This window comes from Clarias gariepinus, chromosome 3, assembly GCF_024256425.1.
Source record: "Clarias gariepinus isolate MV-2021 ecotype Netherlands chromosome 3, CGAR_prim_01v2, whole genome shotgun sequence".
In the NCBI taxonomy this organism is placed as follows: Eukaryota; Metazoa; Chordata; class Actinopteri; order Siluriformes; family Clariidae; genus Clarias; species Clarias gariepinus.
The window spans coordinates 33,092,260-33,112,171 of record NC_071102.1 but is presented as its reverse complement, the minus strand read 5'-3'; the positions used below and the strand labels follow the sequence as shown (position 1 = coordinate 33,112,171).

Below are 19,912 nucleotides of genomic sequence, written 5' to 3'. Positions count from 1 at the left end.
TTCCGCTGTTTTCGTCGATAATTTTTTGTAGTATAAAATAATTCTAAATCTGGGAGCTACCTGGCTGAGACAAATCAGATAATAAACCTTACTGTATTTTCTGCTGTTGTGTATATAGACTTTTTACCGCGTATCTAACACGTACAATTTGGATTTAGTGAAATCGATTGGTTTATTATTTTACCAGAACTGCAGTGTGATATTCCGCATGCACTACAGCAGTTTACCAAAAATTATTGTTTAATTTGATTAATAATGATTCTAATGGATAACTTTATAAAACATCTAAGACCCAAGCCACCGGGGTGTGACTTTCTCTTACCTGTATCCCTCTCTGTCTCCTACAGTATTTTTCCAAAAAGCAAAACCTGACAAAAGCATCGACTACTCAGACTCTTCCCATAAACCTGTTTTTCCTAACAAAATATCTAATCATAGCAACTCTTATTATTTTATTATTTAGCTAAATAACGCATATTTAACAGTTAAAAAAACGGGTTACGTTCAGTGTCTGGTGTGTGTATTCTGGTACTAGCAAATCAACCAGTCGTTACTATAGAAATGAGAACATTTCAAAAAAAAAAAAATCTGATTCATGGTGTAAATGTTGAGGAGAATTTTTTAATGGAATTTTGTTAGAATTAAATAATAAAAAAATTTGAGTTGTATTTAAGTCACACAGTGTGTGCATGTTGTACTGTGTGTGTGTGTGCGCACGTGTGTTGCCGTCTGTCCCGTGATTGGTTGCTGTTTTTCTGAGGGATGTGCTCTAGCCTGATTGAGTGTTAGTGTTAGACTCGGGAGATTAAACATCAGGGGATACAAAGGGGGTGATTGCTGCTGCTCCTCCACTGTGCCGGTGTGGGACTGCTGTGTCATCCCTGGATACACACGTTCAGGCAACAGATGGGAAGTGTGCGCGCGCGAGTGACACACTGAACAGATGGGAGGAGACGAGAGTTTTTCAGTCAGCTTCATTACAGCAGGATTTGATCTATGAAGCAGATGAAAAGGCTGTTTATTTTCTCTCTGCACTATTTCCTGTGTTACTTATCTCACCATCACCTGTTTCTGGTGCACGTGCGTTTGTGTGTGCGCGCGCATTTGTGCTCTTCCAGCCAGATTCCTGTTCGTTCTGGCTGCTCACATGATTGATGACCTCGGAAGTCTGACTGCACTTCCTCGGACGCCCTTATTTTCTTTCATGTCCTTCTTGTCTTAGAGTCTTCCTGTGACAGAATAAGATTCAAGATTCAAAGATTCAGATTCAAGATTCAAATAACTTTATTAATCCCAGAGGGAAATTGCTTATGCTCGGTTACAGGTGCTCACAGTTGTTAACTAAGAAAGGTAATAAAGAATAAAGGTAATAAATAATAATAATAATAATAAAAATAAAAAAAATAAAAAAATAAAAAAAACTCTTAAAACAGTAAGTACCATAAGAATATGACTCAGGGCCACTTGTAAGTATTGCACAGTAACCTAGTATTGTTTATGTAATATTGTATTATTGTGTGAGATCTTGTATTACATATTTTCTCGGGAAGTAGTATTGCAGTAGTTGTATTTTTAATATGGTATGTGATAATGTCCTATTGTGAAACGGTTAGTGAAAAAAATCCACATACATGTGTGTATGAGTTACAGGGAGGAGTTGTAAATTTTTATGGCTGTTGGGAGAAAGGATCTTCTGTGGCGCTCTGTGGAACACTTGATAGTAATCAGTCTCTGGCTGAAACTGCTCCTCTGTTCAGCAAAGACACTGTGTAGCGGGTGAGAAGGATTGTTCAAAATGGATTGTACTTTGGATAGAATCCTCCTCTTTGCCACTACATCCACAGAGTCAAGCTCCATGCCTAGCACCGATCCGGCCTTTTTAATTGACTTGTCCAGTTTGTTCTTATCAGACACCCTAATATTACCACCCCAACAGACCACAGCATAAAAAATGACACTCGCCACAACGGTTTCATAGAACATCCGCAGAATGGTGTTACAGACGTTAAAAGTCCTGAGCCTTCGAAGAAAATACAACCGACTCTGTCCTTTCTTGTAGAGTGCCATTGTGTTGAGTGACCAGTCAAGTTTGTTGTCCAGGTGGACTCCGAGATATTTGTATTCAGAGACCATGTCCACTGTCTCTCCCTTTACAGATATAGCAGTCACAGGGGTCTTGTTTCTCCTAAAGTCTACAACCATCTCCTTTGTTTTCCTGATGTTTAGTTGTAGGTGGTTACGCTCACACCAGGAAACGAAGTCATCCACCACAGACTGGTACTCAGAGGTGTCACCCTCCTTTACACACCCAACAACCACAGAGTCGTCAGAGAACTTCTGCAGGTGGCATGACTCTGAGTTATATCTAAAGTCTGATGTATATAGGGTGAAAAGGAAAGGAGACAGTACCGTCCCCTGTGGAGCTCCAGTGCTGCAGATCACAGTCTCGGACACACAGTTCTGAAGTCGGACATACTGGGGACGGCAGGTCAGATAGTCCATGATCCAGGAAACCAAGCGGGTGTCGATGTTTATGTTCATTAATTTCTCCCCCAGTACTGCCGGTTGGATGGTGTTGAAGGCGCTGGAGAAGTCAAAGAACATCATCCTTACTGTGGTCCTAGGCTGGTCAAGGTGAGAGTAGGTACGATGTAGCAGGTGTATTATGGCGTCATCGACTCCCATGAACGGCTGATAGGCAAACTGAAGAGGGTCCAGAGAGGACTTCACCAGGGGACGTAGTGTATCCAGGATCAGTCTCTCGAACACCTTCATAATGTGCGATGTCAAAGCAACAGGCCTGAAATCGTTCTGGGCACAAGGACGTGGTGTTTTGGGTACCGGCACAATGCATGATGTTTTCCACAGTGCAGGGACTTTTTGCAGAGACAGGCTCAGGCTAAAGAGGTACTGGAGGACACCACATAGTTGGGGAGCACAAGATTTCAGGACTCTCGGATTGATCTTATCCGGACCCACAGCTTTTGTAGGGCTGATCTTCCTGAGACCATGCTTCACCTGATCCACTGAGATGTTGATTGCTGGAAGTGCAGGAGTAGTGACTGTGACTGATTTCTGTGTAGGGGATGACATAGGAGCAGGAGAGTGTGGATTGGGGCTGAAGCCGGGAGAAGTGTGAGACATAGGGACATCAAATCTATTAAAGAAAGTGTTAAGGTCGTTTGCACGTTCCACATTTCCCTCAATAGTCTGGCCGCTTGTCTTATAGCCAGTGATGCTTCTCATGCCTCTCCACACCTCTCTCCCCCATAATATATATAACCCCCACTCCTTCTATATACTACACACACACATGGAAAAAAAAAACAACACAAATTCTCCCCAAATGGTAGCTCGTGTGTGGTGTTCTCTATCCTCTTCAATCTCTCACGATCCCGTCTGTCTCTTTGTCACTCCGGCAGCTGCTGTATTGTCCTGGGGAAAGATGCATATGGCACGTGGAGTCTGTCTGATTGCACCCTGGACATCGGTGTGTGAGAGAGAGAGACGGTGAGTGTCGCAAGGTTCACGAAAGGTCGGGATCACACGTGAAATTGGAGACGGAGCTCGTGGACATTGAAGCTTTTTGTTTTTCTGAGCCAGTGCGAGTGAAAATGGCCGACACGGGCTGCGAATAGTGTCGACTTTAATGAGCAGTGGTTTGAGGTCAAAGGTCACAGACTCCTCCCAATTTAACAGTGGCATTTGCCCAGGTGTGGTAAAGTAATTAGCTGTGCAGCTGCAAAGAACAGCGTTTATGGGTTGCAGTGTGAAAGCCCGGGAGATGCTGTGTCACATCGCTGTTTCTTTCTTTATTTTTTTCTTTCATAAGAATCGGATCATTTTACTAAAATAAAGTTCGTGAAATGGTCTAATAAATTTACAACCAGTTTGGAAGTGATGCCTATTTGCAAAAAATCATGTAAAATAAAAATAAAAAAGGTTTTCATTTCACTCCGCCTCAGTAGGTTTCTATTTAAACTGTTCACCATTAAAAAAATGTTATAATGTGCATATTCACGGGCAAACAAAAAGATCCAAACGTAAATGTGGAATTGTTTTTCAGATCCAAGAGGAATTCTATGTGATGTCTATTTGAGGGGAAAAAAAAATATATAGAGTGGAATACGAAGTTACTTTGTTGGGGAGGCGATTTCTTAAGGTGAAAATCTGTGTTGCGATATGAATTAAAGTAAATGCAGATAACCCGTTTCCGCCACCCAAAAATATTACCAATATTACAAAAAAAAAAGCATGAAAAATCATGTAGCTTTTAAATGCATGAGGAAGACTTTGTTTGTACTCCGAAAATGCTTTGTATGCGGTGTAAATATCTTGCAAAATTTCTGGCAAAATTTTTTAATGGTAAATTAAAAATAGTAGTGATGATTGAAAGTTATATATTAATCATGTTTTGTGTTGCACAGTTAAATCTACTGTATCTCTGTTATGTTTAAATAAATAAGTAATTAATTAACTCATGGTGTAATAAACGCACAACAAGAACTTGATTTAAGATGATCATTTGTTCAATTTTTATTTTTTTAAATAGCAGCTAAGTAAGCTTTTTAAATGAAAAAGAAATGTATTCCTTCCAGCGTACACCTGTTATTTTATTAATATGAATAGTTATTATTAATAATAAAATTATTTCAGTTGTACAGTAATATATATTCTAATAGGCCGTGTTTGTGTATCTGTCCATAAACATAATGCAGTAATAGTTATTACTACTAATAGTTATTATTACTATTATTAAATTACATTTCAGTGTGACGTTCTAAATTATAGTGTGTTAATGTCATTATAAAAAGGATTTAAGATGATTTAGTATTACATTTTCCCTCATTTGAATTTCAAGTACAACCGTTTCGTTATTAATCTTAAATCATTTCTTTGAGCATTTTTTTTTTTTTTTTTTTTTTTTTTAATAAAATACACTGTTAATAGGTTGTGTTGTAACAGTGCGAATCACATTGTGAGTAGTCTGACACATTTAAACTGCGGTCTGTAACTATTATTAATGTACCACATCTACTTAAGCATTTCCGTCTAGGATTAACAAGGGTTAACGGGATGTTCGTCAGCTTCCAAGATAAAACGTTTTATAAAACTTTATATAAATTCCTGACTGTGTTTATATCACCTGCAGTAAGTCAAAGCCTTTTAAAAATTAGATCAAAGAACTACGCGGGTTCGTATCATCATTTGGAGTTTATTTGCGATTAATTGTGCAGCACGAGTGTGTGAAGCTGAACCTCGTGTGTTAACCGTCCTCATGTGTAATAAGTGAGCATGCCATATGTCCCACGTCAAGCGGCGTCTGTTCCTGTGTTTCTGCATTGCTCTGTTTCAGTCTACAGGTTTGGAAAATAGTTTATTAAATGTGTACTTCCAGGTGTGTGTTTGTGTGTACGATGTTTGGGTCATTTGATGTTTATTTTAGGAATAGGTAGACTGAAGGATACAAAAGCCCATCTCGCCTTTACATTGGTTCCTCTAGATCTGTGTCTTATTCTGTGTGTTTGTGTATTAGAGAGAGAGAGAGACCCAGCCTGGCTGTATCTCCCCATCCTCCCTCCTCAGATATAACTCTCTCTCTCATGCACACACGCCCGCACGCACACTGCCAAAACCAGAGGGACGAGACGCCCACTTTTTTTTTTTTTTTTTTTTTTTTTGTCCAAGTGAGTGATAATAGCTCATTGTGTAAACGTGTGTGTAGTGTTTCAGCACGATCTAAAATAGCGTTTGTAAAAATGATCACAGGAACGAGAGAGGAAATCAGATCCTTCGTTATTTAAATTAAACTCAAATCTCCTTTTGTAACGCCCCCTTCCTTTACTTTTATTTTTTATTTTTTTAATTCGTTTCCTTATTGAGCAGTATTTATTTCTCAGCGGTGTTTACTCTCGTCATTTCTGGCTGATTGCACTTTCTCTACCCGTGTGTGTGTCATGATCCTGCCGGTAAACGAGAGCTCACAGAGCACACAGGATTATTCTATTTAATCCGGGCTTCCCCCTCACTATGGGCTTTTCCAGGACAAACGAGACGTCCATAACAGACATTGTTTGTGTCATGGATGAGCGAAACTACAAACGCAGCTGATATATATTTGTTACGTCTTTATTACAAAACTACTGCACATCTGGAAGAAAAGCTCCATGTTCATGTCTCGGTCTGTTAGAATCCACACTTATGATGATCAGTCACTTCACACCAGCTGTAGTTGCTCACTCTCTCTCTCTCGCACACACACACACAGCAGCACATCTCAGCAGGTCTGATTGCTGTATTCTCTCATATATACTCTCACACACATTAAGTTTGTTTTTTTTAATTGATAATTCCTAACTCGAGGTCGGCTGGTCCAGGGTGATGTTATCATGACCAGAATGTAGTATTAAAGCTGCATGACATGATCATCGAGGTTGGGGATATTTGAGGGAATTATGTTGTTATACATTAGCCAAGATTTTTAACAGGGTTTACATGATGATCCGGTTAAAGAGTGAGTCAAAAATGATCCGCGCTGTAGGTGTAGAATTTAATTTCGGAAAAGACTAATGTTTTTTTTTTTTTTTTTATCAATTATTTTTCAATACACTTTTGTCAACAAGCTTTCGTATTCCCTCATTAAAGATTGTTTTTAGCTGAACTGTAAGCGATGACTGCACTGCTGTCTTCACTTCTTTATTAAAAGTAGAGCTGTGCAATTAATCGAATTTTGATTTCGGATCTCAACGATCACAAAATTGGTGTAATCAAAAAAAAATTATTTACTTTTTTAAAAAGTTTTTTTGACCTTCGTTCTGACGCGCGCATCTGCACTTTCGCCCTTCCAGAAGCCCGAACTCTCTCACTCTATACTGTCAGCAAAGAAGTTGCGTATGTGGTATCTGATCGCTTTTAAAAATCAGCGCACCACAAATCTTTCAAAATCATTTAAAATTTAAACACAGACCGACATATGACCAACTAATAAAGAAACAGAAAGAACGACGAACAACCCCCACAGCATCCTCGGCAACACAGCCATCGATTAAAGACACGCTCTTCAGTGCAACTCCATATCCATCCAGCTCAAAAAGGCACAAAAAAATATCAGATGCCGTTGCATACTTTTTAGCCGAAGACATGTGCCCTATTAGCACGGTTCAGAACGAAGGATTCAGTAAAATGACAAATACTCTGGACAAGCATTATGCTTTGCCATCTCGACACTATTAATAATAATTTATTATTTATAATTTATCTATTTTATTTAATATTTATATTTTAATTATTACTTGTTTTCAAAAGATTGTGGAAGTGCACTACATTGTTGATCTTGTTTGCCTTTATCTGTTTTTTTCTGTCTTAATCTGTTTTAAGGAGAATTCACTGTTCTGTTCAATAAATGCAACATTTTTAAAGTCAATAAATAATCTGGTAAAATAATCGTGATTTCAATCATGACCAAAAAAACGTGATTATGATTTTTACCATAATCGGGCAGCCCTAATCAGAAGTGAATCTTCATCCTTGTAAACGCTGCTTTCAGGAGACCAAACATGTGACAGTCTGATGGAGCGAGATCCGGATAATAGGGAGGAAGTTTTAGCACTTCAAAAAGAAGCTTGTGAATAGAAGTGTGCAGATGTGATAATGTTCCAGTACTGGCCCCCAAAAGACTGTAAGCATGAATCTTCCAGTTAATGGGTAACTTTTTCCGTCAAAAGATGTTTCCGTTCCATACTCTGTCGTTCACGCTCAGGCTTGTAGTGATAAATTCATGTCTCGTCAACAGTAACGAACCTCTATAAAAAAAACTTTCACCTCTCACCAACTTTCACTTTCAACATAGTATCCGAATAACGTTTGTATTATCCAAACTCTTCTGTCGTTGCTCTTCCGTTAATTGTTTCGGCACCAGGTACACCCTCAGACCATTTAAAAATAAATGAATAAAGCAAAAATCACTGCATCCTTTTTTTTTCTGCAAAATTAAAAGTGGGGCGTCCTTTTTTGCTCACGCCACAGTTACAAGTGAACTGATGTAACACGTTCACACCTGCACAGCGATGACTAGGGAGACAGAAGACGGAACGAAAAACGCTGATAAGACAGTGTGACCCACAGAAGTTGTAGTGTAACCAAAGTGCGGTGATTTTTGATTCACGCTCATCCCTAATATTGACACACTTGAGATGTGTTGTTATAGCAAAAAATAATCAGGGGTAACATGGTAGAGTTTCTTCTACCACCAAAAATTTCATGAAAATAAGGTTTTATTTACAGGAAAAATTGCAATTTTTTTCTGTTCATAGTTACGCCGAACAGGTTAGTGGTTCTTATCGCTTACGTCACACAGCTGTTAAGTACTTGGGATTCCTGTCCTTTTGGGTTTGTTTACGATTTGTCCCTTTCATCTGATTTTAATAAGTCGAAAACATGCAAATTGTCACTTTTCCAAGAAACCCAGGAGCTCCTCTGACCTGAACGGTTTTCAGTAGAAACTGACAGAAACCAGTTCAGTTACATACATCCTTCTTTTGTGCGGCAATTAATCACTTTGACTTTTTAAATTAGTTTTTAAGTTTATATTTTCCCGTTTGAGATGGTAATATGTTGCAGCATATTGTGTGAATAATGGGCGCGAAATATTTTCTGAATTGGTTTAGACCCGTGACATAATATCGAAAAATTGCGATGCGAATTGAATCGGCACCTAGGTTTTGGGATAATATTGTATCGGGCGACTCCTGGTGATTCCCATCCCTGGTTTTCAGTGACATTGTTAAGTTAATGTTAAATAAACGTCTTCTTACAGAAATCTTTACCTCATAATATTTACGATTCGTTCTCATTAAAGCTGTTGCTATAGAAATGCTAACACTTTAGAGCAAGCGCAAAATCGTTAAAACAAGTTAGTCTTCATTAACCAATCGCAATTATTTATAAATAAATTCTACATCTCTAGCCCCTGTTAGTTTTGTTCTACCGATCTACCCAAAATGTGGACTCTGTGCTGATCGCCCATCCCTTCAGTTCCCTCGACGTCCCACTTGTTAGGTTTGGCGCGCCCGCGTTCTCACACCTTCGTCACTAATTACACCAGTATGTTGTTGGGATGTGGGACGCTGGTCCGGTCCGGTGCAATGGGGTGTGCTTCTCTGTGGTCGTCATCTTCCTTCCTCTGACACTTGGTTACATGTTTCAGTGGTCGTAGAGAGAGAGGGAGCGGCGTGTGAGAGTGAAGGGATTTAGCCGTGTCATGATGATGTGAGAAACGTTTGTGTAGACAGATGGCAGCTTGATTAGAAGAAGGAGGTGGAAAGAGATGCCTTCTGGGAGAATTTCTCTCTTCCCTCCCTCTCTCTCTTTCTCTCTCTCTCTTTTTCTCTCTCTCTCTCTCTGTTGGGGTTCCCTCCGTACCGTCTGACATAACAGGAAACGGAAACGGCGTTTACTACCACGGCGAGACTTTAAGACTTACTGAGCTCTTTTTTTTTTTTTTTTTGTCTTTTCAAGTGTTTTTCTTTTCCTTCTTTCCGATCATGACCGTTTTGCGTAGGAGGAGTAAAATAAGCTCCGCCTTCCTCCCTCCTCGCCGTATCTGTTGTATACGTGTTGGATGGCTTTTATAGTTGTTAAATGCATTCTGTCTTGTGCCGTAGTCTAGACACAGACATGGTGTGTGTGTGTGTGTGTGTTTAGAACTCAGATAAGCCGGGACCTCACTTTGGTTTAAGCTGAAAACTAAGAAGGAATGGGGGAGGGGGGAGGAAGGACCGGCTGAATGGTAGTAGGGGGTGGGTGGGATGAAGGTGTGTGTGAGAGAGAGTGGTTTTGTGGGGGAGAATAAGTGTGTGTGTGAGAGAGAGAGAGAGAGAGAGAGAGAGAGGCAGGAAGGGTGGGAGGGCGGAGAGACCTCGAGCTGTTGATGGGTGAAGTAGGGAGGGGTTGAGAGAACGAACGAGTAAGCAAGAGTGTGTGTGTGACCGAGAGAGAGCGCACACGGAGGGAGGGGTGTGTGTATGTGTGTGGGGGCAGAGACTATTCTGAATGAGGAAGCGGCAGAGCCATTTTCACCGTTGAGTAAGAGCACGCTGCTGTTTCGGGAGAGAGGAGGGAAAAAAAGAAGGCACAGTTACTGGATTTTTCCCGGATCCTAGTCGTCTTTCTGTCTTTCTTTTTCTTTTTATCTCTCTCTGTCTTTCTGTCGGTGTGTCCGGGTGTCGAATGAGCGAGGCTTTTGGTGGCGGGACACAATGGGGCAAAGTGCCTTTGGCGACTGGGCTGTTGTCCTCCTGAGAGGGGGAGGGGGAAGAGAGAAGACCGGCGCACAGAGCTAACGTAGCTAGCCGGCCTCGGGCCTCTTCTACCGCTCTCTCTCTCTCTCTCTCTCTCTCTCTCTCTCTCTCTCTCTTTCTGTCTCTCCCTTGCAGTCTTCCACTCACTCGTTCTCTTACTAGGGCGAACAGGAGCTTTCTTTTCAGGGCTTAAACCCTTCACTACGCTCAGGATTAATACGGACTTCCTGTGGATTTAACATGTATCCGATTCACTGGATCCCGGGACACGTTTACTTGAACTGGAGATGTAAAAGCTAGCTGTGCTCATGTTTTGGGATTAGAGCAGTCCATTTTATTGAAAAGAAAAGTTTTCAGCCTTTTTTTTGTTTGTTCCTTTCGGTTTTGTTTTCCCGAAGACAGGAACCTATAAATGGATTACAAGATGCATTCCAAGTCCAATGATTTGCTGGATTTTCAGACACTGGATGCCCTTTTGGAAAAAATTGCACATTATTCAGCAGCCGTAAAAAGGTAACGTGTCTCAACTTCTTATTTTTCCACCATCTTCTTTAGGTGTTTATAAGTTTCTTTCATGCCTACAAATAACCTTTTAACCCCCACCCCCACCCCACAGTTACATGTTACAGGTTTGTTTACAGAACTGATCAGAACTCGGGTACGCAACAAAACACTGGACGGTTTTCATACACACTCGTCAGACTCGAGACGCGCTTTTTCTCTATCTGGACAAAACAGCTTAAAAAATAAAAAGGCGCTCATTGTTAGCAAAGGAAAGCTAAAAAAGCTCTGGCCAGGCAGCCTCCTGGTGAGGGAGAGAGAGAGGGTGTGTGTGTATGAGTGAGTAAGCTTGGGGGAGGGGGTGCTTTCGGAGGAAGATGGGGGTGGCGGGCGGCGTATTTGTTGTGGCAGCAGGAGAACGTTTTGGAAACCGCTCCCAGACATGAGAACTTGTGCCTCGATTTTTAGTCTTGAGCCGCCGTCACGTTTTAATCAGATCCTTCTGTCGTTATTTGTTTTAAGAGTTAATTCTGAGGACGTAGTGTGTGTGTTTGGGTGTGTGTGTGCTTTTTACATTTTTATTTATTATTATTCCCCCTCTTCCCCCCATGCTGTTGCGTAAACAATAGTGTAGACTGGAGAGAACCAAAAAAGAGGAGGAAAAAAAGCAAGAGTGGAAAATGCGACGTAAGTGGCCACATGGAATGGAAGTTCTCACCATGTTTGCCTGAACTGAAACTCACGAGGAGTAAGTGTGAAAAGCTGTGAATAGCGCCTGCCCGAGACATGACGAGATCTCTTGATCGTCGTATTCTTTGATCATCTCGTATCTGCTGAGGTTATCTGTCAGATCCGCTCGCGAGTCAGACTGACGCAAACATGTGGAACGTTGCAAGAGTCAGACTGTGGAAAAAGTTCATGACACAGAGGAGCATAGTGCACATGCCGCTCTCCTCCTACTGCCTGGTTGATGATGACCAGGGTGTGTGTGTTTGTGTGCGTCTGTGTGTGGGTCAAACAAACGAAACCCAACATGCCCCACACTCCATGTTGTCAAAACAAAACCCTTACAAATCCGCATCCAGATCCTTTCAGAAATATCTCGATGCTTGAAGAGCATCCTCGGGGGACAGACAAGATGTCCTCTCTCTCTTTCTGTGTGTGTGTGTCCGAGCCAGCAAACTCCAGTTCAACTCCAGCATTTATTATTCATGCGCAAGCTTTCAAGCAAATAACCAACCTCAATCTTCTTGCGTTCAGGAGATTTTTTTTCCCCCCCGTTCTGGAAGTCCCCACACACACGCGCACACACACACAAATGATTAATTATTTACCCTTTGTGCACGCCTTTTTTGTTCTCTCTCTCTGCGAAAATAAAATCTTGCTGACTTTCATTTTATGTGGTTGTACACGGGCTTGGCCGGCTTACAGAACCAGATTTCCTGGTTCTTTTTGTGTGCGCGTGTGCACGCACACACTGGTGCTTGTGCTCACGCTAGCTAAAGCCACTTCCTCCTTCACCAGGCATTCCACAGGAGTTTGTCATGATTTATGCTAAGGTCAAAGGTCGGCGCTGATTCCAGGCAGGCTTTCCTGAGAAAGGAAATGCAGCAGTAATGCAGCAGTGAGAAAAGTGAGGCAACACCTCCATCGCTTCTTCACGACTTTATTTAGAGCAGCAGCAGCTGTAAATAAGCAGAGTGTGCACGATGTGATTGTGCTCTAATGCGTCATGGTAAAAATGTAGATATTCTTCCAATGGTCAGGACACACACACACTAAGGCGCGTGTAGAACTTGTACGCTTAAACTTTGGCTGTGTTTTCATGTGAATCATGTCATGTTAGAAACAAACTTACTTACTTTAGAAATAAAGTCGCAGTGATTGAGAGCGACACCTTAATCTGAAGTTTTGAATTTCGAAAATTCTGTTCAGAATTAACTTCTTATTCTGACGCTTCAAGTGATGGCGACGTCGTGAAAAAAGTTTCCCGTAGATGTGAACTCACTGTAGTGTGAAGCCATGATCACATCTGAAACACTGGCCTCCTAGGAACTCCTATAATGTCTCAAACATGTGGAAATGGCTTGGATGCAGTAAAATCTTCCAGCTGAAGATATTATTACTTAAGATTTGTTCAACGATTGTGTGTACAGGTTACACACACACACACTCACTCACTCACTCACAAGTTGCCAACAAGTTCTTTGTCGTTTCTTTAGGGTCAGGCGTTCCACTCGTCATTCACAGATGTACGGCCTTTTTTAATACAGAATGTACGTATACATATACATTTTTAGGCTTTTTAAAAAATAACAGGGTTTCTGGGTGTTTATATATTCAAAGGGAAAGAAATAAGATGATGTACTGTAGGTAAACTGATACTCAAATCCTCTACTACTAAAAGATAAAATGTCACATCACTGAGAAGTGGTTAGTTTTTGATGTGTGTATTAGATGACTAAATACAGCAGATAAAATATATATATTTTTTTCATCATCCAAGCAGCCTCGAAAACCTGCCTTTAAAATCCCAGAGGTCTCATCAGCGACCGAGCTGTCTTGTCTCAGAGTTTGATCTCTGAGGGAGCAATCAGGGGAAAAACACCTTAAAAAAAACTGCACAGGAGTGTCTGTGGACTGGAAGGGTGGGGTTACATAAGGTCAAGGTGCAAATCTAATCCTATCCGAATAGGCCTTTTTTTTTTTTCTTTCTTTTTAAGCAAACTGCTTGTGTGTAATGAACAGATTCATCATTTCATTCGTCTAATTCAGCTCTGCATGTTATTTTGGTAAAGTAGGATTCATAGTGGCGTGAATAGAAATCATCACATCATAAAAATAAGGATTTGTCAACAGCAAGTTAAAAAACAGAAGTATTTATTCCTATACTTGAGTATTAATTTCTAATATTTAATATCATGTGTTGCTTCTTAATCGTTTAAATCATTTGTACATTGTTATAAACAGTAGATATAAAGCTGTACAGTGAGCACACTGATTTGAAAAAAAGAAAAGAGGCTGTGTTGTTTTAAACAGTGTAAGAAGCTGCCGGCTCTCCTGCCTGCTTGTCCGTGCCTGTTCTGATGTTTGTGTACTCGCCGTTTCTCTCCCATCCATCCTCTAGTCCAAAAGTGACTAATCGATATGTTTGATTGATTAAGTTTGTAAAAGAATAAATGCGCACACAACAGATTGGGGTCTTTAATCACACGCTGGCACAAAAAGCTTTAGAAGTTATGTAAGGATTGTGTATTGTGACACATCACCCAGGCCGAACTCCTACCTACCCGTTCATGTTAAAGATTCAATTGTCTAGTTTTTCTTTTCTGTTGATGTGAACAGGTCATGAGCATTTACAAGCTCACAAATTTCAGGTCACCGTGGCAGCAAGCTGGCCCGTGGCTTTAATAGATTCTCCTCGCTTGCGCTTCAGCGTCCGATCGTTCTCTCGAGGTGAGATGGCGTCCCTGGATGAACCCGAATCTGCATTGTCATTCGTCATGATCTTGTGAGAAAAACACTGCAGGCTGAATTATTTTAGAAGGATCATGTGTGCTGCCGTTAAATCGTTATCGAAGCAAAAGTCACTCCTTAAAGGTGTGGTTAGAGCTTTCTGTTTTTCTTTCAGCGCAATTTGACTTTCTGTAAAATATCCGTTCGAAGGGGTTTGAAAGATTTGAGTTTTTAAAACAGCTACATTTTGCTAATTTTATTATACCTGCAGCTTTTAAGTGTGTTGAAAGCAAAATGTACGCATTAAATTTGACAGGACTTGGACGTTAATTTTAGTCCTGTGCTTTGTTTCTCTATTTTAAATATTTTTACATCTGGTTTTTCAATTTTGAAAAAGAATTTGAAGTTTAATTATATTTAAGCCAGTAATTGATAAAGTTGACGCAACGTTACAAACCTCCACACCTGACCTGGAGTACAGCTAAGCGTTGCTAAGGTGCATAGAAATGAGCAGGAAAAACGTTTTTTTTTTTTTTTTTTTTTTTTAATATCTTCAGCTTTTAAAACATTTTTTAAAACAATTTGTTTTGGCCACTTGTTTGTGTTTATCTGGTGCAGAACATAAGTCTTTAATCACAGGCCACTGGAGACGAGTGTAGTGTACACAATAGTGTAGGAATTGCGATAAGACCAAATTTGGATCATCTCAGTGTAAAGAGCGATAATTGTAAAAGACGACAGGGTGTTAAGCCTGTTTTTCCTGATCCCCCGTCCATCACCTTGAGGTCGACCTCAGTGACGTGACTGATTTATTCAAGACTCTCATTTTCGTTCATACTTCTGCGTTTAACGGTCATGGCTAAAAGCCACGAGGACTCTGACAAGAGTGGAATTTTTTTTCTCCCTGCTCCATAACCGTGTTTCGAAACGCTCACTTCCTCCTTTCGCTCGCGTTTCACCGGCATTTTTTTGGGTGTGGAATGTACGGTCATGTGGTCCGCCCACCGCTCTGCTCTCATCACAAGGTGAGTCATGAAGAATCCAGTTAGTCAGAAGCAAACAATCGCTCTGTGTATGAGTGTATGCGTGTGTTCGTGAGAAACGCGCGGTGAGCTGGAAACTCTGTGTTTTGGACAGCCTGAGGCTAAAGGCTAAGAGCTTTAGCGTGCAGACTGAGTGGGTGGCTTAGAACAGAGCTGTTCGCATCGGAGCCTCGACACATCGTTCGACATTCCTCATCTGTTTGGAAGGCTTTTTGTTGTTCCCTGTCTTGTAAGCCGTGTCCCATATGGTGTAACTGGAGGAGATTCAGTGGAAGTTCCTGAACACTCCCCGAACGCCCTGGACGGCGATTTAACGAACTAGAGGCTGCGTTGCCTCAGAGTCACACTAACTAAAGAACTGTGCTGCAAACCCTGTTAAAACCAAAATGAAATTCATTCACACTTTAAAAAAAAAATCATATTTATAAATTTATTGTTTAGTGAGCATTATTTCTCTGACTGACACTGAACACTTCTTCCATACGTGTTAAACATCTTCTTACAGATACTTTTACAGTTATACGCATTTTTAAACATGTTCATGCGATCATTTCTGTTACTATAGAAACCATAACATATCTGATTTCCTGTTGCAGATTCCTTTTTGGCCAATCAAAATCGAACAGTGTGTAAAATCACAAAATTGTTCTTGAACTAAAGTTATAATTCGTAAGAATCAGATCTGACGAACGCCATTTAACAAAATTAGAGTAATTAAACATTAAATATTAGACCTGAAAGCACAAATAGTCAGCTTTAATGTGCAACCCCAGTTAAAAGGTATAAACATTGTTAACGCCCCACAGTCATTGGAAAATGTATAACTTTTAAGCTAAACGCTCAGTGTCGCACTTTTAATTAATCAAGAGTGCCATAAATCGTGATGGTTGTTCTGCAGCAGCAGCACAAACACCGAGGCTGAGCTCTAACCAGGACATTCTGGAGCGCTGTGTGAGATCTCTGTGTTTTTGAGCCGGGACTCCCACGTGTTTTGTCTGGTGATGGCGTGACGCTTGATCTTGTTCTTTTTGCTGCGCGTGTTTAATTGCTCGACTACTGCTATGGAGCACATCATAATTAAGCTCTCTTGTATTTTAGTACTTTGTTTCAGGTTTATGCAGACCCATAACAAAAATCTCATAATCGACATATTGTTTTTTTTAACTTAAAAACAACCACCTACTCGTCCATTAGCTCAGTGTGCGGTAAACAGTTTTCTGTGCTTGCTTCTCTGTGCAGACTGATATTTATCTAATAAACCCACGACTGGTGTGGTGGTAAACAACAGCGCTGTGTGGGAACGGTTTGCTCGGTTAAAAGCTTCAGATCTGCAGATTTGACTTGGACCTAACTTCTGACCTGTATCTGAAATAAAATTTTGTTTTTCTCCACTTAATGATCACAAGATGGGTTGGTGGTCTGGATTCCGACTCCCAAGCTGTGTTTCTCTTTAAGACTCGATTCTCTTGTTGTGATTGTTGTCTTGAACTGTGTCTGAAATCAAAAGTTAGTAATCGGTACGACAAAAAGACCTTTAGGCTACATTCACATAACAAGCCATGTGTCTCCAAGGAAAAAAAAATCTGAATTGTCAGATAGAACTGTGATGTAATGACGGTTCACGTTTATAATTGTCCGTCCTCTGTAACGGCACATTGATCCGTCTTTGCACTCTGTGTTCATGAGTCCGTGTAAGTACTCATTAATAAAAAAACGGATGTCGTTTTGGCATTAATGCGAGCTTGAGGTTTTGCTCCGGAGCACGATGATCAGTTCAGCTTGTATTTGTTACAATCCTGAAGAAAACTGAGAAAACTAGTTTAGTTTTTTGAGGACTGCTGAGATTTTGGCATGCTGTTGCGGTTGACTGATTAATGCGGTTCACAAATTCAGATCTGCTCATTCTCATTTAGGTCATATGTCAACGTATACAAAAGTGACTTGGATCTGATCTGGAAAGCATATCGGATTTGTGCATTCAGACAGCTCTAAGGCTACGTTTACACTGTCAGTTAAATGTGACCCAATTCTGATTTTTTGCTCATATGTGACACATATCGGATATGTTCTATGTCCGTGTAAACAGGAAAAAAACGCATGCATTCCGATATTTCGAGATCGGTTTCAGGCCTCCTTCATATGTGGAAATAAATCGGATATGTGCTGACATTTCGCGAACTTTGCATATATCGCAGAGTGTCAAGCGTACGTCACATTCTTCTGTCTTGGCTAGTGTGTAGCGCAAGAACCTCCCTTTAAAGATGCACGATGTTTCAGATGGTATGGCAAGTGTAAACACGTGTATCGGATGTGAGTCATAGTTGAAAGAACGTGTAAACAGAGGGTAAAAAAAAATATGATATAGGCAACAAATCTGAATTGGGCATTGTGATCTGCAGTGTAAACGTAGCCTAAGAAGAGAAAAATCAGATCTCCGTCGCATTTGGGGGAAAAAAAAATTCAATTGAGTCACTTCATCCTGGTAAAACGTAGCCTTGATGGGTTTGAAGGCTCCATAGGAGGTTTTCACTTTCCAGACACTAAATATTGTTTAAGTAGCAGTCTGGAATCATACACAAGTATGTATTTTAAAACACTGTGTCTGTTTGTGTAGCTCTATAGTTATTTGATGTATATAGGACTATGTTACTTTTTTTTTTTTTTTTTTTTTCATTTTTCATTCATCTGGTCGGACAAGTACTTTCCCCACAAACCCTGACTAATAATCCACTTGTCCGAACGGCATATTATAGAACAGAATTATAATTACCTAAATTTGGCCATAATAATTTTTGTTAGTTTCTTTTTATTATATAATAGTTGATTGCCAAAACATTTCAATGATTTTTCTCAGTCACAGTCATTAAATTACATTATGATGACAAGCAAAGTCATATTGTTGACACTTTTAACCAAGAAAATGTAAACATGCACAAAACAGACACAATTCTGTATATTTAAGAACAGAACGCGACATCAGATGTTCCTCATACAAAAAGTCACTGCAGTTTCTAAGAAACTGTTGAATACTGCGAGACGAACCGTGAACCATTGCAACATGGAAACACACACCACAAAGTGGTTCCGATGTTAAACGCTAATGTGGATGCTCTTACTGAGACACATTGTCTTATTAGCAAATTAAAACATTGGTTAATTAGATAGCAAGTTGATGGAGCGGGTTAATTGATTAATTTTATAGATTAAAATTAAAGCGGGATTTCGGCTTGTGACAATAATGACTTTCTAAAAAAAATATTAAGAAACTATTGAATTTCCGTTTATATAACAAATTATTTTTTTTATATATACATTCTTATGTTTTTTGATTTTCCCCCAATTTTCTATCACATGACTACGCTATCCGCTCCTTATGCTTGCGCGAGCTCACAGACGCCCCTGTAGAGAAATCACATAGATTAGTAGTAAGTTTTGATTTGTTATTTGGATCTCAAATTTATACACATGAACGTTAAGCATCAGCCATAAATTATTATATAAACAAACCATTTAGTATCAGCCATCTTGCATTTACCTATGTGCAGTTAAATGTACAGTGAATCCAGCCTTAATACCTGCTCAGGCTTCTGTGCAGGCTTTAAAACATTTCCCGTCAGACGCCATGATAGCGGTTGTTTTGCATTTTACAACCAGATTGTGGATCCTAATTGTTTAGTTTTCAGCTCTATAAATAGCTTGGAGTATACAGCCGGGAAGTGTTTTAACATTTAACTCCTTGATCGTATAGCGTCTGTAAATTTTCCAAAGCATCAGCTCACGTTTATGCTACCAAGCTAAAAAAAAAAACTGCTATTTGTTCTGTGTGGATCTGCTCGAGAAGCAGCCACGATTCAATCACAAAGTTGAAATTGATTGGTCCTTTTTATTTTTTTATTTTTTATTTTTTAAAAGGGCCGATCGTACAACATGTATGATCTGAAGTTTAATCAATTCCACACTTATGACTGTAGTTTCTACCTGCAGTTAGTTCCCATTTATTGTTTGATCTACACTGATGCACAGACTGTGGTTTCATTTTATTCAGCCATCTGTGGCCTCTCGTTAAATGTATATAGAGAAAGGAAGCTTAGCAGGAAGTAAAAACGATTGTTCTTCCCTAGTTGTGTGCATGTAGCTTGTATGGGTCACTCACTAAAGCTTGAACACGCAACACGGGTCGAGCAACTAATTTTCCCAACCATTAATTAAAAATACTTTACTTAGAAATCCTTTAAACATGACTAACTTTGTGCTTTCCGCTCTTTCGAATGAGAGCGGTTCCTATGTTGCAAGCTTGGATTGATTTTTGTAGAGCAAACTTTTCTGGCCGAAAGCTCCAGAATATAAAGTGTTGCAATACTGAGTATTCGCAGAATCGATGTTGCGGCATTAACACGGCAAGTTCTTTATTCTGCACCGTCAGCAGCAACAGCCCCGCGTATCGATCTGTGTCAGTGCATTCTGTGAAAGTTTTGAAAATTCTCCTGTTTCCAGCGTTCTCATGCGTTGCTTCGCGGTGTTCAGAAGTCCCCAGGGTTGAGGACGCTTTAGAATCCTGTCTGTGAAAGTTAAAGTTCTTGTTTCTACCAGTTAGTGCTGACTAAACTGGTTAAT

General features: G+C 40.1%; 1 protein-coding gene across 8 annotated transcripts in view; it reads left to right on the top strand.

The window, feature by feature from the left end:
* brd4 (bromodomain containing 4) overlaps positions 1-19,912 on the top strand; it is a 58,135-nt gene that overhangs the window by 12,256 nt on the left and 25,967 nt on the right. For 3 of the 8 annotated variants that reach the window (XM_053491326.1, XM_053491328.1, XM_053491327.1), the window contains exon 3: positions 10,701-10,811. The exons of 1 other annotated variant lie outside the window; for it this stretch is intronic. In XM_053491326.1, the coding sequence (XP_053347301.1) occupies positions 10,711-10,811 (101 nt within the window). In that variant the 5' untranslated portion in view covers positions 10,701-10,710. Of the gene's footprint in view, positions 1-10,063; positions 10,812-19,912 lie in introns of those variants that run through there. 4 more of the 8 variants (XM_053491330.1, XM_053491331.1, XM_053491324.1 and 1 more) reach the window with 2 other exon arrangements.